The 24,542-nt window shown below is 35.1% G+C and overlaps 1 protein-coding gene across 1 annotated transcript; it reads right to left on the reverse strand.

The window, feature by feature from the left end:
* Window positions 1-9,913: 9,913 nt before the first annotated feature.
* Window positions 9,914-24,332, reverse strand: LOC107458770 (uncharacterized; the record flags this gene model as incomplete). The annotated part of the gene is made up of 17 exons (XM_016076971.3): window positions 9,914-10,252; window positions 11,817-12,482; window positions 14,867-14,989; window positions 15,103-15,402; window positions 15,484-15,539; window positions 15,648-15,783; window positions 16,363-16,471; window positions 16,611-16,770; window positions 17,014-17,317; window positions 17,706-17,912; window positions 18,291-18,530; window positions 20,319-20,384; window positions 20,933-21,116; window positions 21,527-21,605; window positions 22,066-22,212; window positions 23,143-23,382; window positions 24,275-24,332. Coding segments are annotated over 17 exons (3,249 nt in total), but the record flags the coding sequence as incomplete, so codon positions are not given.
* Between the last annotated feature and the right edge of the window lie 210 nt (window positions 24,333-24,542).

A 24,542-nucleotide genomic window follows, 5' to 3' on the forward strand; every position in this document is an offset into this window, starting at 1 on the left:
TACAGAGAGGGACATAAAAAGACACACGAAAAAAAACAAATAGTATGATAAAAGAAGAATAAAAGGATAAAAGAACAAGAGAGAATAAAAATTTGGGAGGGAGAGAGAGAATGAAAACAGGGCGGCGCGCTGGGTAAGTGATGCGGCGCGATCGACGCGTACGCGCACAACATGCGTACGCGTGGGTGGCCACATGGTGAGGGTGACGCGTACGCGTCAGGGACACGGACGCGTCAGTTGAGTTGCACGGCTAGCATAGCACCAGCGCAAGACCAGCATAACTTTTGGCCATGCACCCATTTACGTCAATTTTTCAAGCTACGCGTGCGCGCCATGTGCGCTCCCGCGTGGATTGCCGACAACCAGAGGGATGCGTACGCGTCTGAGATGCGTATGCGTGGGTGAGCTGGTGCACGAGGCATAGTTCCTGCACAACTCCAGCGCAACTTTCAGCCTTTTTTTTGCAAAAATTGTTTCAAAGTGTAAGGTTCCTGTTCTAAAATAGTTGCATGATCAGAACACATGTAAAACGAAAGAAAAACAGTACAAACTCAATAAAAATCAAATAAATAAGAAACCACTACTATGGAAAATAACTAAGGATATGAAATTATCGGGTTGCCTCTCGACAAGCGCTTCTTTAACGTCACTAGCTTGACGGTCAGTTTTGCTAATTCAGCAGATGAGCGGACCTCTGGCGATCGATCTCGCCTCCAATATAGTGCTTTAGATCATTGTACATCTTAGTACTCCCAGGGTGAATAGAAAATCTACTTTTGTGTGCTTTCTTCAAGATATCTAGTCGCAAAGTCCCAACATCCGGCACTCTCCACTGCTTCCCTTGCTCAATAGCTGGCAACACCTTCGATAACACATCATCGTTCTGATGAGCCTTCAGGAGTTCGGATTTGAAATCACTTGAGATCTGTAATCGACTCAAACACAGAGTTTCAGACACTTCCTGAATGCCGATCTTCAGGCCCTCGAATGCCTTGAGCAACTCCTCTTCTCGAAGCATCAACCAAGCAACATACAACGACTTCCGACTTAGCACATCCGCCACAACATTCGCTTTTCCCGAATGGTGATTCAACTCAAAGTCGTAGTCCTTCAGTAACTTCATCCACCTCCTCTACCGCATATTAAGCTCTTTCTGATCAAAGAGGTATTTCAATCTCTTGTGATCAGAGAAAACTCAGAACTTAATTCCATAGAGGTAATGCCTCCACACCTTTAACGCAAACACAACCGGAGCGAGTTCCAGATCATACAATCGGGTAATTGACTTTGTGAGGTCTCAACTGTCGTAAGGTATACACCACCAGATTCCGGTGCTGCATCAGCATGCACCCCAGAACCTTTAGTGAGGAATCACAATACACCTCAAATGGTTCATTCGGCTCAGGTAATACCAACACAGGCGCGGTAGTTAGCTTTTGCTTCAACGCTTGAAAGCTCTCCTAGCACTCGGAAGTCCACACAAATGGCGTGTCCTTGCGGGTTAACTTTGTCAATGACAAAGCTATTTGCGAAAAGCCTTTGATGAATCTCCGATAGTAGCCAACTAAGCTTCGAAAACTCCTTATCTCAGTTACTGAGGTCGGTCGCCCCCACTCTATCATTGCTTTCACCTTAGAAGGATCTATCGCTATCCCCTATTTACTCACTATTGGCCGAGAAACTTCACTTCATCCTTCCAGAATTCACATTTGGAAAATTTCGCATAGAGTTTCCTTTCCTTTAGTATTTGCAACATGGTCCTCAAGTGTTTTGCATGCTCTTCTTCAGTCTTAGAGTAAATCAGTATGTCATCAATGAAGACAACAACGAATTTATCCAAAAACGGACGGAAGATTCTGTTCATATAGTCCATAAACACTGCAGGAGCGTTTGTCAACCCAAAAGACATTACAGTGTACTCGTAATGACCATAACGAGTCATGAAAGTGGTCTTAGGGATGTCCTCATCTCTCACCCTTATCTGGTGATAATCGAAGTGCAAATCAATCTTGGAGAAAACCCCGGCTCCTTGTAACTGATCCATGAGATCATCAATTCTCGGCAGCGGGTACTTATTCTTTATTGTGACTTTATTCAGTTGCCTGTAATCCACACAAAGCCGCATACTCCCGTCTTTCTTCTTCAACAATAACATCGGCGCTCCCTACGGAGAAATACTAGGGCGGATAAAGAGTTTGCTCATTAAGTCTTCCAACTTAGTCTGAAGTTCAGCCATTTCTAAAGGCGACATTCGGTAAGGGGCAATCGGGATTGGCCCTGTCCCAGGCACCAACTCAATTGCAAATTTAACCTCTTAGGCAGGAGGGAATTCCTTGATGTCATCTGGAAACACCTCAGAAAATTCACAAACAACGGGAATTTGCTCTAAACTTTGTTCCTCACCCGACATACTCGCAGCTAACAGCATAACGCCTTGACATTCCTGTCCCAAATAATTTACTACCACGTAGTTTAGGTAACAGCCATTTACCACAACCGGGCCTTCTGACCCTCCTGGCATGAAATGCAATGATTTCTCAAAATAGTTTAACAAGACACGATTCTTAGACAACCAGTCCAACCGCAAGATAAGATCAAGACCAATCATCGGCAAACAAATCAAATAGTGTAAAAAATCACGCTGCTTGACCCTAAACGAAACCTGCGGACATCCTAGCCTAGTTACCATGGCTTCATGGGTGGCATTATACACCTTCAGGTCATAACCTAAAACCACAATCTTCAATCCTAACTCACTAGCCTTTTCAAATACAATGAATGAATGTGAAGCTTCCAAATCAAATAAAGCATTTAAAGTTTGACCAGCCATTTCACATTTACCTTGGATAAGTGTGTCGGACCCTTCGGCACCCACGACTGAGGTAGTGAACACCCGACCAAGCTGCTATGCTTTCCCAGTACCTTGCCTCTACGTCTCCAGACAGTTCGAGGCTTTATGCCTCGATTTGCCGCAAGAATAGCACAAGCCCCATCCAGCCTTGCACAGGACTCCCGGATGGTAACTCCCACACCGAGCACAAGCTTGCTCATTGTAGGGCTGCTTCCTAAATCTTCTCCCCTGGAAGTTGTTGTTGTTGGGCCTTCTGGAACTATTTTGACCCTGAGTCTGGTGTGCTACAAAGCCTCCCCACTTGAAAGGCTGACCTCTAGGAGCAAAGCTTTTCCCTCGGTTCTGTGGGAATGGTCCCTTATGTCTTCCTCTCTCTGCAGCTGCCTTTTTCACACACTCTTAAGCAATCCTGCTCTTATCACCAACTCAGAGAAGGTCCTGATTTCCATAGGCCCTGGTAAACTGAAGATGTTGCTTCGGAGCCCTCCTTCATACTTGATGCACCTCCACTCCTCAAAGTCTCCCGGAGCTCCTTGACACATATGAAAAAACCTGAATAGCTCCTCAAAAATGTCTGTATACTCAGATACAGACATAGTACCCTACTTTAGCTGCAGTAACTCAATCTCCTTTGCCATCCGGGCAAAATTTGGATAGTACTTCTTATAGAATTGCACCTGGAAGGCATCCCAGGTGATAGGGTCATCACCTAGTTGTAGGAGACGTCGAGTTCCCTGCCACCAATGCGATGCTTCCCTAGTGAGCAGATAGGTAACAAACTCAACACACTGATTCTCAGGTACCAACTGCGCTTGTAGTGCTCGCTCCATAGCTTGAAACCAGGTATCGGCTTCAGTCAGATTAGTTGCCCCCTTGAACTTTGGTGGATTAACCTTTAAGAAGGTTGCTAGTGTCATCGGATCCTATGCTCCATTCCCGCCATTGCCATTGTTATTTATCTGGTGTCCAAGAGCCTCCCCAATGGCTTGCATAGCAGCAGCCATGTTTTTCAACGCCACTATAAAGTTTATCGAATCATTCGGGTTGGGTTCTGGCCCATGAGTACTAGTACGACCTCTCCCACGGCCTCGACCGCATCCACGAGGCGCCATCTGGTTCTTATACACACTAAACAATCGATATCAAGTTGATCAGTCTCAATATCGAAAATCTAGTGCTTCAAAGTCCCAAATGCATGCTCATGAATGTTTATGCCAGTTATATCCATCATATATCCTAATAGCACATGAACACATACATAGAGAATGCACAGAAGAATAGTCAGTCCGTCCCTCAGGCTCTACAGGAATGAACTGCTCTGATACCATAATGTAACACCCTACCACTCAGAGTCTTATGCTCAAGTCATGAAATAGAGGTAGCGGGGTATTACGACCTCTAAAAATAAAATTTAGTATATATAGTAGTGTGAAAAATGATTATAACTAAGATCTTTTGAAGAAAAGTGGTAAATCAAAACCGTTAAATTGAAAAGCGCAACACTCGATCGATAACGTAAAGAAACAGATAGAGGATAAGTTAACGCGAGAAGATATACAAGAAAGTGCCATAAATACAGATATCAAGACTCGAGACGCGGTTTGCGAAGATAACCGGTCCGACCATAGAGGTATATATACATATATAAAGGAACTACCCAAAATAAAATATAAAGGACAAGTTACAGAACCTGTTTCTCCAAAATAACCTCTAAAAGGAGTCAATACAGTATATATATAAACAGTGGAGAATATATATATCTAAGCAAATACATAAAATCAAAATAAAGTTCCGAGAGCTAAGGGTCTTCGCCAAAATAGAAGTCTCCAGCATGGCTCAGCGAGGAGCCTCACGTCCTGCATCTGAAAATCACAAAATCCACATGGGTTAGAATTGGAGGTTTTCAGCATGGTAACAGTGCCCAAATATCTAACATGTAATGTCTAGGGAAAGCTGAAGGCAATCCTATAACTTCCAATTCATAACCAAAGCATATAAATATACTAAACCATGAGAAATGACAATAGGCGACTAACTTAAAGATCTCCAGTCTTACTAAACATCCCATTTCCAAATCCTTCGGACCTCCCAACAGCCAACAGTAACTTGATACGCAAACACAATTATTTCACACAAGGAAATGCACAAGTAGGAAGCAGATATAACAGTTAGGCAATTAGCAACTAATGATGCAATCAATAAGGCATTCCAGACAAATCACATATAATGCAAATGATGAGTCTCATCTGTCGGTTATAAAACCAACCCGACAAGTCCTGGTAGCTAACCATTGGACTGTTCCTCTGTCGTGCATTCCCAAATCGAGTTATCCACGATATAAACATAACTCACATCCAACACCCTCACTGGTGCATATTCACGGGGGCGAGCTCATCCGAAACTTTCACAGTGTCTGACTACACTTACGACATATGGTCAGCAGAGTATTGAGTCTCCACCTAGAGCACGTGGTGGCTAGCCACTACTTTCACCCAAGAAAACTCGTATCTCAGGTAGGTGGAGTGCAACAAACACAATGTCAATAACTCAGCATATATACATTTATTCTTAGTCATAAATCAACATTTATCTCAGCCATCCGGCTTAAATTCATAATTCATACTCAGCCATAAATCGTCATCATACACAGCCATTCGGCTCATATCATACACAGCACTCCACCATTCTCCTCAGCATCTCATATTCTCATCATTAGTCTTAACGCCTCATTATATCCTCTTTCTTCATCCCCAAGTTACCCCTTTCCCTAACTTCTTCTCAATCACTAGGAATTTTATATTGATTTAAGATTTAAAGGATGAAAATGGGGGTTTATAAGCTTGAAACAGTGTTTTGGAAGGCCACAAGCTTGTTGGGAAGGTAAAATACTTAAAAACAAGGGTTTTATAAGAAAATAGGGTCGCGTGCGTACGCATAGGGGTGTGCATGCGCACACCGAAAAGTATTTTCAGAAAGTGTGCGTACGCACAGAAAGCAAAATTTCATTTGTTGAGTGCACCCACAGAACGTGCGAACGCCATCAACAAAATGTCCTTCCCAACGTGTGCGTACGCACAGAGCTGTGCGCACGCACAGCTTGCAAAACCATATTGATTGTGGGCACGCACAGGACATGCTAGCGCTCTCAGCAGCAGCCACTTTCCTGTGTGTGGGTACACACAAGTTTGTGCATGCGCACAGGTTCAGAAATCCACAGGGTGTGCGTGCGCACAAGGCTGTGCATACGTACACAAATCAGAAATCACAAATTCTGCAAAATTTGCAGAATTCAGATTTCTGGCCCAAAATTTCAAGGATCATATCTCCTTCCACAAAATTCAAATTTCTACCAAATTTAAACCATTTTAAAGCTTATGAAATTATCTTTCATTTGATATAAAAATCATCAAATTACAAAAACAATAGCTTAAGATATGATCCATTGAAGTTCATCAAAATTTCATTTTTACCAAAGCTCATAAACTTCCAATTTCTAAAACATACACTTCCAAATTCATTCAAACCAACCAAAACTCAACCCTTCCAACATCAAGCATTTTCAAATCCTCATTCAATCCTCAACCCACCAATTCTTCCCTTTGTAACCCATCTCAATTAACAACATTCCACATCTCAATTCTCCAAATAATTATTCAATTTCATCAATCACTAAGAATACACATATCAATATCACACATCAAAGCATGCTTACCAATAAGAGCATCAATATCACCAACACTTGAGCATATCAACCCATATCACATATAACTTTACATTCTTTACAAATAATTATCACCATTCCCAATCATTCTACCATTATACATATATCCAACTCAATCCATATCATCCAACAACTTACATCAACATTTCAAAATCCTATCCCAGAGTCACTAGCCAAAGTTTTCAATACCACATTACATTTTAGATGCAGGAAACCGAAACCATACCTTGACTGATTTTCGTTCAGTCTGGAACACTTCCAAGTTCAACCTTCAAGGTCTCAAAACTTCACCAACAGATGTTTCAAGCTTATTGCTCCACTCCAAAGCTTTCTAAGCCATCAATCAAGCCCCAATATATATATATACTACCTAAGCCACAACATCACACCCAAACACAATAACTCAATCACTAACTCACAAAATTCTAACTGTTTAGCTTAGGGTTAAGAATCTTACCTTACCCAAGGATCAAAGAAGCAATACTAAGCCTTCTCTTCAAGTTAATTTGATCCTATAACATCAAAACTCAAAATCTCAACACCTTTCACGCAAAATTTTTGAAATTAAGGGCTGTAAATTCGAAGAAGAATTTGTGGTTTACCTTAAGAATAAATTTATGGGTTTTGTAGAGCTCAACACCGCAGTCGCGTGGCTGCAAACGGATCGTCAGTCGGGACTCTGGATAAAAAGTTATAATCAATTGAAGTTTGGAGTGAATTTGGAAAAGGGTTTCTTGTTTCCCCCCTCCATTTCAGTGTGTGTGTGTGTCGTTTGAGAAGAGAGAGAGTGGTGAGATCTCTAATAAAAGGGGGCTTGCTGGGCCCTGGGCCTACTATAGGTCCGGTTGGTCCGGTTTAACCCGTTTGGCCCAATTTTGGGCTGATTTCTTTAAAATTGGTGTCAAAACTCTTGTTTTAATTTTCTCTATCATATTAAATCAAAAAAATCTCATTTCTTATTCTCTATAATATATTTTAATTTATTGGTTAATCAGTCATTAATTAACCGGGTTTTACAGAGGCCGGCGAGAAGCAACAACAGAGAGAAAGGAGAAGGGAAGGGGAAGGGGCTCGGGTTGAGGAAGGCGGAAGGAGAGGCTCAAGATTTTTTTTATAAATATAAAACGACGTCGTTTCAGTGTTTTGATGAACGGAAAGCACTTTAGGGACTAGTATGAGTCTCGAAGTGCAAGTTCAAGGACAAAATTGAGTAATTATTAATTTTAAGGACCACTTTGACGCTCGAGTGCAACTTCAGGAACTACTTTGAGACTTAACTCTTCAAAAGATGGATATAGTGTAGTTCCTATTTCTCGTGAACTTTTAATTATAATTTTTGATGATCCAACTCATGCAATTGTTGAGCTAGATATAGTGACTACCTAAAAGATCTCATAAATTTGAGGCATTTGTATGGTCGTGCTATTTTGACTTCAACAGTCAACATTGTTGAACAAGTTAATGATTACATGCTAATTTTGAGTGAAAATAAAGAAAAAAGTATATCTTAGCTCGGATTCACCTTTTAGAGAAGGAGCTGACAAGTGGCAACAGCATAATATCAATGCACACTTCAAAAGGAAGATTGATATGGATTAAATCTCCCGGACTTCTAAATTATGATGCTTATAAAAAATATTGATCACTCAATAGACCTTTGTAATGGTTCTAGATTAGTTATCACAAGACTTGGCAATAAAGTTATCGAAACAGAAGTCTTATCAAGATGTAATATTGGTGAAAAGGTTTTCATATCTAGGATGATATTAATTCTTGTAGATACAAAATTGCAATTTAAGCTTCGATGAAGGTATTTCCCATTAATGCTCTTATATTCCATGACTATAAATAAAAGTCAAGGACAATCATTATATGTTGAGTTACTCTTTAAATAGCCAGTATTTACAAATGGCCAACTATATCTTGTAATTTCAAGAGTTACTAACAAATATCTCAGGACGATTTAAACAATCACACTGAAACTACCAATGTTGTTTATCATGAAGTCTTCAGAAATATTTAATTTTGGCATATTGTGTCACATACAATTTGTAAGAATCATATTCTCAATCCTTTGAATTCTTTCTTTAACTATTTATTACTTATTCATGTGTAAAGATTTTTTTTTTTAATTTTGACTATACTTTATCCTTATCATTGTACCTATATGTTACACACATTATTAATTTATAAACTTGGCATTTCTCACTTTATTGCAACATAACGATCCAATTCTGGCATAGAAAATGTGCACTTTTGTTTCAAGAATGAATCTTCCTATTCTTGCCATGTATTCATATTGATTAAGCATGTTTACTTAATACATGATTTAGGATTATTAGTTCCATCGCTATGTTTATATTTCTAAGCTCAATATATGCATATGACAAACATATCATTAGTCAACTTCTATGTGTTCTTATACCTCTGTTATTAATTGTACAAACTTAGTCATTCACCCGCATGTAGAGGTGACACATGGACGGGCCAAAACTCGCCGAGCCAACCTGTGTAAATTGCCAAAAAAAGAGCCAAGCTGAAAATTTAAAAATGCCATAATTAAAAAGCCTACCTAATTCGCGGGCTTTGGCGGATTTCAGCGAAGCGGAGCGGCTTCCGGAGGGCTACTGTTTTTTTTTTTTTTATAATTTAAAATGTTCTAAGTTATAATTTAAATTATGTTTTTTATTTATTAGAGACATGAAGATGTTTAATTATATATTTGAACAATATTTATTTTATTTTTTACAATGTTGGTTTTATTATTTTGTTTCAAAAAACTTGGTTGATAATTATGTTTATTATATATTTAGAATTATAAAAACTTTAATGTTTGTGAATTTAGAAATTATAATTTTTTTATCTTTAGAAATTATAAATTTATCGAAATAATGGTGAAATTATATATATTGTTTACTATTTAATGATTTATTAAAAGAATTAAAATAATAATGATAAGGAGATTTGGCAAGGTTACGTTAGGCGGAGCAGAGAGGAATTCAGGACCACATCACTAGGCGAGACGGGGTGGGGCAGCCCACCAAATGACGGGCTTTGGCAGAACGGGACAGGCTAGCCCATTTGCTACCCCTACTGGCCTCTTGCTAGTGATTGTCAAAACTACCTTGGTTTTTCTTTTTTATAGAATAGATAAATAAATAGATTCAAAAGTTATGTTATGTGTCCACCAAAATCAGCCACCAATGTCAACTACTAGTATAAAATATATGCTGGAATACAAATACATATTGAAAATCACAAATACATTAATAGCTGATTTTAGTAACTAATTTTAGTGTACAAATAACCTTTTTGTAAATTCAAATAGGTACCAAGAGAAATTGTCAAAACTACCTTGGTTTTTCTTTTTTATATAATAGATAAATAAATATATTCAAATAGGTACCAACAGAAAGATTGCATGTTAATGTTTCTTTCTCACATCACAAGAGCTTTGAAGTTTATTCCTACTCATTCATAGACAAATTAGTCGAATATCAGAGAAATCAAGAGATTTGAAGCTGAGATTTGTAGATGTCATGACCAGAAGAAGCTGGAGTAACAGGAGATAACCTTAGAGAGAAAGAGTATGGCACAGCAGGAACCAAATACTGGTTGTGCACACATGGGGACCAACTATCATCTCCACCCAAACCCATGTGTTTGTGGTCAAAATGAATCTGCATTTAATACCAAAATAAAATTATAAATAAACAGAATAGTTAGAAGAACGAAATAGAAAAAAAATGGGAAAAGAGGCATGTTCTTGGGTTCAGATTCTAACACACATACAAAGACAATGGAAACCTGTTTGGTTCAATGACAGTAGCCTACCACTCATTTTAGTTTACAATATTAAAAAATTGAAAAGCAAAGTGAAAAATGAAGAATGAATAGTTACGAATTCTCTTAAAGCACAAAACCAATATATTCTGAGAGCATACAAAAATTTATGGTCAAGGGCGGACCCATGCGCATTTTCCTGTGTAATCTATGAAATAGCACAGTATTACCCCAACATTTGCTAAAAGTTACTCATTTATCCCTTCCATTCGTCAAATGTGTTAAAATTGTTAGAAGTGTATTACACAGACATCTAATCCTGTATTACCATATTAACAAAAGTAACTAATCGTCAAACCTATTACTTAAAAAAAGTTATTTATACACATTAATCCTGTTGAATGACCATATAAAATTCTGTATAGTGTCAGTACATCAAAATTTAATTCATGTTTTATTTCTCTTCACCTATGATGTACAGACAGTGACACGAACACAATATAGGACACACAGACACATGAATTTTAAAATCTTATGAGACACAGGAACACAACATATATATAAAATATAAAGTATTTTTTAGATAAATTACAATTATATTTTGATATTTTATTGATATTATATTTTTTAATATTTGTAATGTTTTCTTTTAATTATATAAAGTATTTAAATATTTTTTGTTTTAATAAATAATATATATTATTTCTAAACTCATTTCATGAATACATGTTAAGAATAAAAATGGAGACGCTGACACGTGATGGTATTTAAGTGTGTATGAAAAAGAATTTTTTATTTTTTATTAAGACATAGTTGGACACAATAGGTATGCGTGTTGGACGAATGTCGATGAGTGTCATATCCCATGTAGACACGACAATTCAACGAAGTGTCCGTACTTCATAACTCTACACTAAAACCAACACTGATGCTGCTGCTGCCACTGTCACCACCTTCTCTTTCCCACCATCATAACCACCACTGCCACCATCAATCTCCCCTCTGATCAACAATCCAGTGTCGAACCTTGTTGGTCATCCAAGTTCTAAATCCACCACTCTCCCACACGCCCTTTTCCTCTTCAACCGCCACCATCTCTCACATCCTTACTGCTTGCCAAACCAACTTCTCAAAAGTCCTCTCATCACATTCCTCCCTCTTCCACGAGCTCACACATCAGTCCCCAACCCTTAACACCTTCTCCTCCGGAAAGAAGAGGTACTCTTCATGTAAAGAAATGTGTCTTCTTTGCCTCTTTTGAAGGCTTAGAACACGCTTCTTCACAGGCTCATCAAGACCAAGAGCTTTCATTTAGTGTGGAATACCTAAAACATTTCCAACCTTCTAAAATCTAAAGTCTTCCCTTTCCATTCCCTCACTAGTGATCACACCCTAAAATAATTATCTAGCAAACTACAATTGAACCAAAATATTGCTGAAATACCAACAGAAATTAAATACCTCAATGCTATCTCCTGCAATAAGCTCTTCATTGTGCATTGCTCGGTGAAGCTCCGAAGTGCTGTAGTAGCTTGCACTCATTTGCATTGGTGGAGAGCTACCATACCTAGAAGCATATATACCAAAACCATTTTTATTTTTGAATGTTGCCCATCTAACATCTGCCCTACCTGAACTTTCCCCTGGAACAACATACGGAACATGCAAGTCACTAACAGTCGACTCATATACTGCAACCTGTGCAGAAGCCTTTCGATCTGGATAACACTCAAATGGCCCTCTGCCATACCAAGTCACTTGATCAAACGATTTTTCCACATTGAATTCTACTCCCACACGTGGCAAAGGAGGAAGATCCAGGTTTGGTTTAACACTGCATTCCACAATGACATCACCAGAAGCATGAATTGAATATTTCATATCCGTTGTGAATAAAACCTTTGACTCGTCTTGCCTGGAAACACCAAGAAAAACAACCAATATTTGAACCGAGCTGTTAGTTGTATTCTGGAGGGAACAGCTTTCGGTAACAAAGTGGAGGCTGTCGATTCCAGCATCTTTCCATTTAGACAAATAACTAGCTGGTCCTCCGCCTTTATCGTTATCAGTAGGAGCTCTCCAGAAACATGGATATATACCTTTACTGAGAACATCAACTCCTTTGACCTAGCATTATATATCAACATAATATTAGTATGAATATTTAGTAAAGAAACAAAAATAACTGAACAGAAAACTGCAAAAATTGAAAATCAAAGACATCATGAACTTTCTACAAATCATTGATAAAGAATAGAAACATGATAATTTTTGCTTTTCAAATATAACTGATATTGAAAACTGCTTAGAAATAAGATCTTATTAGAAAAAATGAGAACAAAACAAAGTGCACTAGGGGCAATCACTAATTACAACTTAACATCAAGATCATACCAAAACTAAAACAAAAATGATGCAGAATATGAAAACCATATCAACAAAGACACCTGAAAAAGACACCTGAAATGCAAGAGGTCATTTCATTCTCAATCTCTTTGAAAACTAGAGAAACTGTAAACAACCTTTAGATCATAGCCCAATACAAAATCAAATTTTTGGGAAAAGCACTGTCCCAAAGTCTAGCAAATTAATTAAGGTGGAACATTGTTACAAACCCAAACAGCAGAGTGGTGGAAGGGCAGAAAGGGAGTATCCTTCCTCTGGAATTTACATATCAGAGCAGAAAGAAAAATAACTAATTGAGGTAGTGGGGACCGAGTTTTTAGGGAATCTGTTAGAAGGAATGAGTGATATAAATAGAAAAAGGGAAATGCATTTGTATTGAGGAAAGTAGTGGGTAGAATTAGTGGAGAGTCTTGGCCTCTTGAAAGCCAAGTTATGCTTTACACATATTACTCATACATCATACTTGAATATACTCTTAGACCCGGGAATATCACAGTGATATCCTTGGCTGCAACATTCCCATATTTCTATTTTATTCTATTCTATTCCTCTCTTCTCTTCTGTTCTAGCTCTTTCTACCTTCATCCCTTTCTCTATTCTGTTAGAGTGAGACCCGCGCAATGTGTAGAGAGGTAAATTAATTATAGTATATAGTATATTCTAATAAGTGTTATATTATTTAGAAGTTGATTAGATATGTAAACTAATGTTAAATTTGAATTGTTTATATTAAAAATATTTTGCAAAACATTTATTTGATAATTTGTATATAATTCCATATAATTATTCAACTAAAATGTAAAATACAAATTGAAATATAATTTATTATTTTAAGAATTTGAATTCATTTAATTTTAAAAAAGGCATATGCCTTTTTATATTAGAGTTGTACAAAACTAAATCTTCATTTGTTGCTTCTATTTTCACATTTTTTTAGTTGTCATACTTTGTCTTCTTATATACTATTCTTAGGTTTGCAAATAATTAAAAAAAAGGAAAAAATGAATGAGATGAGAAATACCAAGAATATAATATAAAATTATAAATTAACTTTATAATCATCATATATATTTGAATATACCTAATAAAAAGATGTGCCAAATTTGAACTTACTTGGGTTAGGAAAAATGAAAGAGAATGAAAAATACCAGAAATGTAATAAAATTATGAATTAATTTTATAATCATGATATATTTAAATATATTTAGTAAAGAAATGTGCCAAATTTAAACTTACTTGGAGAAGTTTTCGTCAATTGGTATGAGAGATTGAGAAATAAAAAGTAGCAAGAGCCTTAGGTAGCATGTATATAAGTAGACCAACTAATGTAATAATAAGAGTCTTAATATGTATTAGTTGTAGAATTTCAATATTTATAACTGAAAATTTTTTAATTATTATTATTATGGCACTATTAATGTGTTTATTGTATTTAATTAGTACTTTATGTTTTAGTTGAATAATAATAGATAAGTATTTTCTCTTTTAATTTTATAAAAATCTTTAACTAAAAGATGATTGGTTGATTTTCAAGTTTTGCCAAGTAATCAAAATTGTTGACATGGCATTATTAGAGGAGAAAACATGGCCTAAAACTTAATGTAAAAGAAGTTGGTATCAATTTCTATATAATAAAAATAGATAGATAGATAGATACTTTGTTCATTGTTATTGTGGGAAGGATTTAACACAACAATACAAAAGTTCCCTCTTTATACCACACACACTTTAGCTGAACAAAATAATAGAGAATAGAGATATCTTAATCACCAAGAAAACTTTTGATCTTTAAAACCAGGTTTTAAGACTATGTTGCTCCAAATAACTCTCAAGCAAGTATCTAAACTACCCCTTAAAAGAGAAAAATAAATATTCAACTTTTCCAATTCCAATAACTCCTGCTATCCACCTGGTTTCTAAAATCTAAACAAATTGATTATGTTTCCCTTACATTAATATAAAAAGAAAACTATTTTTCAAAGGTTAACCAAATAAGGATTACAGTAATTATAAAGATTATAGAAGACCTAATATACTCAAATAAATAAATTAAGATATCATGCAATTTGAGATTTCACACATGATAACCAAATTAACAAAGTTACCTTCCAGCTTTCAACTGTTCCTGTTTTAGTGCTCAATGTTATGTCCCAAATATCTTGCTGGTTAACTTTAATTTTATCACCCAGAGTTTCAGCCACCAAGGTGCCACCACTAAAATTGATAGCCTGGAACAATAATCATCCATGACACAGAAAATTTTAAACTCAGTTACTTCAGTAAATGACATCCAAACACCAAGATCCATTCATAACGATATATCATTTGTTAAAATGATTACATGAGGAACGAAGCCTCTCTTTGTGGGCAGTTGAACTTGTGAGGATGAAACAATATGACCAGCTTCAACCCAGCGTGTAGAACTCAAAAGCTTTGCAGTTATAGTGAGGAACATTTCTTCGGATGACGACGAAGTCCACAAAGAATACCATGGACCTGATTGCCAATCGATGGTATAACTACTTTGGGGCTTAATTGGTTCAAGACTTAAACTTCCAGATCCGAGGTTACACCCATCTGCAGAAGCATACCAACTAAACTCCAGTCCTTCTGTTGTTTGAAAAAAATGCCCATTTTTAATCTGCAAAATTATATATTAAAATAAATAGGCAAGCACAGATTTGATCAATCAAATACAAAAACCACAACATAATATTTGTACCTCAATTTTCCCTTCATGCAAAGCCACCTTGATTGGTTGGTATAGATACTTGACTTCTGAAAGAAGAAAAACCATGACTACCTTTCTAAAGAGTCTAAACAAATGGAGGATGCACCCAGCTCAACAATGGTGCATACAAAAGTAACACTATGATGTCAGTTTACCTTGTAAAACAGGATGAGCAGTTCGATCAGGAAATGTGAGGCCATTCAAACAAAAATTTGAGTCATTAGGAACATCCCCAAATTCACCTCCATATGCCCATCTCTGTCTGCCACTTTCATCAATTTTTATCAGGGCCTACATGCAAAGTACCAAACCTACTAATCAAAAGACTTCATCATAATAATCTGTAGATACTCCTACGATGTCATGAAGACAATATACCAGAACTGATATTAACAAACATCCAAATTGAAAATCCAGGGGAAAAGGTAGGAGACAAGGAAATGAAGATTGAATTTAATTTCAAGAGGTCAATCAATAGAGGAAAATAGAAGTTGCAGGGTTTTTTGTTCCTTGGATAAGTATAATCACTCCCAAAAAAGCTGATGATCATAATTGAACTCAATGAGTACAGGCAATGAGCCCACTTCATAAGCATGCCTAATCACATAAGGCCACATAACTTGGTCCACATAAAGATTAACAAGAGATTATCACACAGACAAAAGATCATAGTAGGTGGACCTTGATCATGAACTTCAAGAATAAAGAGACCCTTGACAAAGATGGCTCAATATTAATGAGTATTTGTTTTTCAGTATTCAAAGTTAGCTGGGAACTGGCGCATGAAAACCACTCTTACCCTCTATATTCCCTCCTAACATACACCTTATTCAGTAACAGGATCAAATCAAATCTTGATAGACCGCTCACCTGATCAACCCAATCCCAAATAAAGCCTCCTTGAAGTCCAAATGTGTTGTCAATTGCTTCCCAATATATATGTAGATTCCCATTGCTGTTACCCATTGCATGTGAATACCTGGCATTTGGGCATCACAGGGAAAAATGGAAAATTAAAATATCAACACTGCATTGTTGATACAAATCCCAATATCCAAATATAGAAATGTCAAAAATAAATAAGTAATAATGATTATGATGATGATGATAATGCATACTCGCAAAGAATGAGAGGTCGTGATTCATTTGGATCATTTGCAATTTTCAGCATGTCCCAAACACGCATATACATAGGGCACACAATATCTGTGCAAGGAGTTCTAGATCCACCACCTTCGTAATGCACTACCCGCGATGGGTCTCTTCCACGAATCCAACCTGACAAATATCTCATCATTGAATGGAGATAAAAATTAAAAAATAAACCTATTGTATCATTCGAAAGAATTAACTCCCTTATGACAATTCAAAAGGTAATAAAGCCAAATAAGATGCATTTAATAATCCTGTCCTACTTATTCTTTTACTAAGCAATTTTTCCAAAAAATAACTGGCAGGATAAAGTAATAAGTTGATTCAGTTATGCACAAAATCTAAGCGAGTGAGCTGTAAGTGTGGTACCAGCTAAAGAAAAATGATTTGGCCCAAATCCAGATTCATTCCCTAAAGACCAAGAAATAATGCATGCGTGGTTTTTATCTCTCTCGACCATGCTGATCACTCGATCCAGCATTGCAGCTGCCCAAATCGGTTCCAAAGTAGGATGCTTGAAATGTGTACAATAATCAAAACCATGAGTCTCAATGTTGGCTTCATCTATCATGTACATGCCGAACAGATCACATAGTTCATACCAGCGTGGATGTTGAGGATAGTGGCTATTCCTAACAGCATTAATATTATTTTGTTTCATCAAAACCAAATCCTGTAGCAAACTAGCAAAGTTGTAATCAGTGTATGAAAAGTGCCCATAATAAAGGTAAAAACTAACCACCAAATTAATTAAAGGGAAAAATGCAATTAACCCCTTAAACATTGGGTCTTGTGACATCTCCCTTAAACGTTCATAGTGTGCAATGAACGCTTTGGAATTATCAAATGGTGCAAAAAGATTTGCTAAATTTTCTTCGAAATTACCCCTTCACGTGATATTTTATTGACAAAATTACCCCCTTAAGAAAAGTTCACGAAAGGGCATCTCTGCGCCATTTGATAACTTTAGGGTGTCATTGCACTTTTTGAAAGTTCAGGAGAGCTTAATTATATTGTTTTCTCTTAATTACTATATGAGAGGATAAACTGACAAACATTACCTTGATCATGCAGGATTCTATATTTGCCTTTCCCACTCGTGGATGATGTTCATGCCTGTTCACACCTCTTATTACGACAGCCTTTCCATTGACAAGCAATTCTTTGTAGGCCGTAGATACTTTCCTAAAGCCCACTGGACATGACTCGCAATCAACAATATTTCCAGTTTTATCTTTGAGGACGACAACTAAGGTATAGAGGTATGGCTGAGATAAATTCAAATAATATAAGATGTCAAATGAGGACAAAAGTCTTCAAAGTTCACAGAAAAAGGCACAGAGCTGTATTCAAAAACCATATGGGGATGATAAGGTAAACAAAAATGTACTGATTGGGAAGAATGAGAGAAACAATAAACTTTGAGCATATCTGCAGATAACAGCCATAGAGTAAGTATGAAATGAAAGAATTTGAAAATACCAGATCTTTAGCTCAATACTGAATTGAGATCAAAGCATGAACTTTTACAGAATCAGTGATCATTTAAGACATGAATGCTCAGATCTTCAGATTAAAATCATTGGTTCATGTCTCAATAATAAGAGTTCGGTCTAAACATGTAGAAAGTGATTGAAATTACTCACATGCTCTGCAGACCAAAGCTTTGGTGCTTGCAATTTCCCACCAAACACATAACCATGAAAACCTAATGTTGGTGCACTTGATGGTTGAAATTTTAAGTCCACTACATTAGATGAGAGGAGGTCAGGATTCCCATTACTGGTATACCAGCTTCCAGAATCATACAATGCAGCTTCAATGCTGTAGTTTGTTAGGAGATTATCCTTGGATGTCTCTAAGGAATTATCTACTTTAACTTCTACCTGGATCATAGGTAAGAGATATTAATAAAATATGATGCCCCAAATACAAACATGAATATATAAAATAATAAAAAAGTTACAATATCAATTTAAACACAATAGTGGTTAGTGGCAATCAAAGTGAACCATGAACCCAGGCAGACCTTATGATACCACATTACAAATCTGTATTTGAACTTTGGAAGAAACTTTAGATAACCTCCACCTTTGGCCCAGAATTATCATCAACTAGATTTAAACCAGAATACAAATTAGAACACTCTTTTTGTTAAAAATTAAGTAATTTTTAAATTATTTAATCAAACTTTTTTCAATAGAATTATTTAGTCTAATTTTAAAAATATATTAGTAAATGATGCATTATATACAAATATTCTTATATATTTTATATAAGTCTAGAGTATAACATGTTTGACCCATGTTTTTTTTCTTTTCCAAATATTGACCTAGAAATAATTCACAAATATATGAACTTACTTGAACTCTGACAGTTTTAATAGAGGGGAACCATTATATATACATACTCAAATAATAAAAGATAAAAAAAATAAATGAATTTTGCCTTTTTCTTTTTTAATTCTACTTATCTAAAATGCAAAAAAATTCTCAGTATTTACATAGCATTTTCAGCCTTAACACTTACCAATATAATTGGTATTCAAATTTCATTGTCATTAATAAAATATTCTAAATGAGTATGATATTTTGCTCATTTGAACAATGTTATGGCTAACTTTCTCGTATGTAGGACGATATATTGCAAAGTGTCAAGTATATGGACTAACTAGAATTAAAACTATTACAATTATGCGCTTGATATAAACTAGCATCCTTTATACAATATAAAATTTTACATAATCGGAGAACTTATGAGATTAATGTTAGAACAGTTAGGTTGGTTATATAGATGCTATTCGATATGATATTATAATGGTCACTATGTAGAAAGATGTTATTTTTTATGTTGTTACAAAATAAGTTTAGTGATAGCATGTCATATCTATAGAAAACTTAAGAACATAGGTGTCATTAACTCATTATAGTACTACTTTAGTCTCTTCTTTTATATAATTTTCATAAATGAAGTTTGCTCAACAAATAAGACATGCAATATTCGAATTTAAATTATTGATATGAATCAGCATCCTCTATAATATATTTTTTTTTAATAATTGGAGAACTTAATGTGAAAGATTATGAAATTGATACTGAATTAGTTTAATAGATGTTATTCTCTATGTATTATAAATGTGGCTATGTTGATAGATTTATTTTTCTATGTTATTTCAAACTAAACGAGCTTAATCTTAGATTGGTTACATAGATGATATTCTCTATAATATCATAACAAATGCGGCTGTATAGATACATGTTTTTCTCTAAGTTATTACAAACTAAGTCTAGTGTTGACAATTTATAAATACCTTAAGAACTTAAGGTGTTATTAGCACACTATAATATTACTTTGGTCTCTTTTTGATATATTATAATAATATATAGATTTTCAAGAAAAATAAAATGACAAAATAAGTGTACAATCATGTAGAATAAGGGCAACAAAGATTAAATCTATTTTGTGAAAATAAAACATAACAAGTTTCGTATTGAAATAAATTATGGTATTCGCATTCAACTTGTACCCAAAATATAAAAAAAATAAAAAATAAAAAGAAAGAAAGAGTTAAAAGTAATTGGAATAAGGTAAAATCTTTCACATATAAGATTATTTTCAAACACGATGTACATTTGTAACATGAAAAATATTATTTCACAAGATATTATGCTTACCAATATATCTGCAGATGAAAAGTCCTCGGCAATGTTTGTTTTGAAAAAATAATCCATTATAAATACCTATGTCACACATATTAGATATTAGCGTCAAGCAAGAAGAAGGGAGGGTGTTGGAAGAACTCATCAAACGGTAGATTCGACTTATATTAAAAACAATAATAAATTTATAAAATATAAATCCATATTATTCTAAAACTTGGATTTTTCTAGGACGACTAAATCATAATTGAGGTGCATTAAGGACCTAATCCAACTTTAACCTTTTGGATGAAGAAGAAATTGCATTAATGCACATTTGGAATACATAAAAATTTAAAAAAGCAAAGCTCTCAAATCTCTCTGCATATCAAAGAGACATATACCTCTAAATATTCCACGTCCCTCATACCAGGTAGACACAAGATGCTTAATTTATTCTACTAGAGATTTCATAAACTCGTAACACTGATGATTAAAATAACTTCAACATTGCATTTTGATATCATATGCATATAGTGCTGACTTACGTTTCATCTTTCTAGAATCTGCATTATTAGAATTTTACCCACAAAAGCATCTATCAAATGAGACAGCATAAGTACGAGAGGAGCAATTTAGAGAAAACAAACCTTTGGTTTGGCTAGGAGAAGTACATCACGGTGTATGCCAGATAACCTCCAGTGGTCTTGATCTTCAAGGTAAGAGCCGTCACTCCATCTAAACACTTGAACAGCTAGAACATTCTTATGGTCTGAACCAAATGGATGACAAAAATCAGTGATTTCAAACTCTGCAGGTACCCTGCTATCTTGGCTGTCCTTGCAAAATAATCAAAATTTCTGTCAATGAGACCAAGAGTTAGTTAATTTAAAAGCTTCGTGGAAATAGGGCACTAAGACTTTTCTAGACAAAAATAAGGCATTTAATGCAATTTGTACTATAAGATAAATATGTATGCCTTTCCAATTTAGGTTGGTGTTTTCCACTGCTATATTTGGTGCAAGATATGAACACGTGATAATATTTTTCATTACTCAAGAAAAAAGTTATCAACTTATCATCAATTTCACAAAATGCCTCCTTGTCATATGGCATCACTGTTAACATAGTAACATACCGATCCATAATGTATACATCCACCTCCAGAACCTGGAACTTCCAGAAGCCACATGGAGGGAGGAAGAGATGGAATGATGAAGAAGGAGAGGGAGAGGGAGAGATACCTATATCCAATAGGATGCCCATTTATCCAAGCACAAAATGCGGAATCAACTGCTTCAAAATGGAGCAAAATTCTTCTACCTATAAAATAAAGTAATGGTTGGTACGCACAAAAAAAAATTAAAACTAAAACATGGTTTATAAATGAGGGAATGATAGAAGGTGATTTGAAAAGAAACAAAGAACAAAACAAATCTACTTCACTGTTGCAAGATGTGTGTGTGTGTGTGTGTGTGTGTGTGTGTGTGTGTTACATTACAACGGTGTAACTTTAAGCAATTCTTATACTATTAAATAACCTTTTCATTTAATGGTGTAACAATGGACACATGTGACTTGTACTTTATAATACATCATAAATTGCAGGTAAAGCACAATGCATCATAGTTATAAATAACAATCATAGTTATAAATAACAACAGTTAGAAGTGAATGGAAATAGAGAGAGAAAAACAACACAAGATCCCTCTATAACGTAGACTGGTTAACAAAAGATAGAGAAAAGAATTCACATTTCTACAGAATTCGCAATTAGACATACCCTCCCATTCTTTGGGAATGTGGAAGTTTATTCTGTAGCAGCCAGTTGGATTTTCCATAGGAACAAAAGGAGGATTTAGTGGAAATGGATATGTTACATTTGTATAAATCGGGCGGTCAAATCCATGCAACTGCCAATTCGAAGGAACTGCCAAAGTTTGGAAATTTAGACATAGACGATATCAGCACTTGTGAATACAGTAAATGGCGAAAACGATAATTGATAAGTCAATTAACAAAAATGGATTTAGAAAAAATTATATGAATGGTAATATAAATATTAACAAATAAAAAAGGTGAGATCTCCCCTAAGTTGATTCCATTCATTAACCACGCACAAAATTGTCTATGAAAACCGAAGAGTATAACTAGCAACAATTTCAAAGTATGACCTAGGAGCCTACTGAATGTTTCAAAATACACAAAGGGAACCCATTATGTGAAGCACCATCCAGTTGATATAATCATGACAAATATAACAAACTTCCCAATATAAAACTATAACAAACTAATATGATATTAAATAATAATTCATTTATTAATAATTCATTTGTTAATGAACTGAAGCTGCAACAAAGAAAAGGAAAGTTTGAACAGAGAGGATTAGGAATACTAATTTTAGTCCCTCAACCAAGAGAAAATTTACTACATCATTACAATCTCTCAGAGAAATAGAAAATTAACAGTATATAGAAAATCAAATAAACAACAAAAAGTCAGGCAAAAATTATGTAACAATGGCATATATAGTTCATGATTGTTATAAGGATTTAACAGTATGCATTGTTAGTGTAAAAAGGTTTCATACATACTACTTGAATCAATCATCTAATTTGGTTGGATGACATTGTAAAAATTTATATTGTCAATGCATCAAAATGGAACTCTTGTTCTAAAACAAAGATAAAGTTGTCATTTCCGAAAGTATTTCATACAAATTTTCCTAAAAATATTCATTTTCAAATATCAAATCATAAAGGACATGCTTCCGAACTAGGAGACTTCAAGAAAGTAAAGCTCTAGAAGCTAAATAAATTTTTTAAAACATATGGCATACTCAAAATTAAGATGAACTTACCAGGTAAAGTTTTCCATTCTGAATCTTGGAATTCATTTCCATAAAATTCATTAGGGACATTGTCGGGATTGTTAGCTAAGAAAAACTTCCAATATCCAGACAAGGACTTGACAAAGGGTAAATCTTTTACCCAAAATGCGGCACAATCAAGAGATCCTTGAATAGCATCATCATTCCAAACAGCAAATTTTGATGCCAGAAAATCCACTTTGTTGCGTTTATACCAATATCTAAGAGATCCTACTCATCACAAAATTCAGGTTGTCCAACATAAATAAGAAGTGCATATTGCAAAGCTTACCACAAACACAATGTAAAGTGTTTGAAAAGAAAAACAGTATTCATACACCAAACACTCTTGACACCCGTATAAAAATCTAGTTGTTATTGATTAATTGTGTATTTAAATTATTTTTTAATTAACAACACAAAGAGAATGTATATTAGGTTATTAAGAAAATACTGGTGTCAAAACGTGTTTATTATAAAGGGCATAGACGTAGCGGGAATTTTTTGAAAACATATGTACAAGGGAGACCAACTATTTCAAAAACCACAATCATTGATTTAGCCATATCCTGTAGGCACCAGGAACCATTCTTCAAAACTCAGAAATCGCATAAACTTTTCTGATCCTAAAGACAAGTTCAGGTAGCAGTGAAATGAATCTAAATACATTCATATTAATTCAGATTCCATCAAATACTTATTGGACAATATTATCTGTATACAATATACATGCAGACTTCACTGTATCATATTATAACTTAATTTCAATCAATTGATAGTTTTGCAGAAATAATAGCACACTAAATCTCCCTAAATACAAAAAATACGAAAATTGCCCATGAAATTTTCCCTAGATAATTATTTAAAAAATTATTTTTAAAAAGAAAGTCCAAAGGATAATTTCCAATCACAAATGATGCTTACAAATTTAGAAAGGAACAAATTTGCATCCTATTAAACGAATCCCAACCCAGGTCGACGAATTGCATTTCAGCAAAATGCATTTGAATCCGATAAATCAAAATATAAATAAATAAACTCAAGAAGAAAGCATGCCAATCATCATCAATTATCCAAGAAAAAATAATAAGTGAAGGTAAATAATTGCGGGATCGTGTGACACCTTCAACAGATTCATGAGAACGCAAGGTGACATGTGCATCCCTTTTCCTCCACTTGATGAAAACAAACAGAGAGAGAGAGAGAGAGAGAGAGAGAGAGAGAGAGAGAGAGAGAACAGTGAGTAGTGAGAGTGAATTATTATAAATAAATAATGGAAAGAAAACGGGTCAATGACTCGATGCAATGGTGTAGTGGAGGGACCGAGGGAGTGTTTTGTCACTTTCATGATATTGGGGGAAAACAAAGATGGTACCAGTTATCAAACCGCT

This window comes from Arachis duranensis, chromosome 7 (assembly GCF_000817695.3).
Source record: "Arachis duranensis cultivar V14167 chromosome 7, aradu.V14167.gnm2.J7QH, whole genome shotgun sequence".
NCBI classification, from domain to species: Eukaryota; Viridiplantae; Streptophyta; class Magnoliopsida; order Fabales; family Fabaceae; genus Arachis; species Arachis duranensis.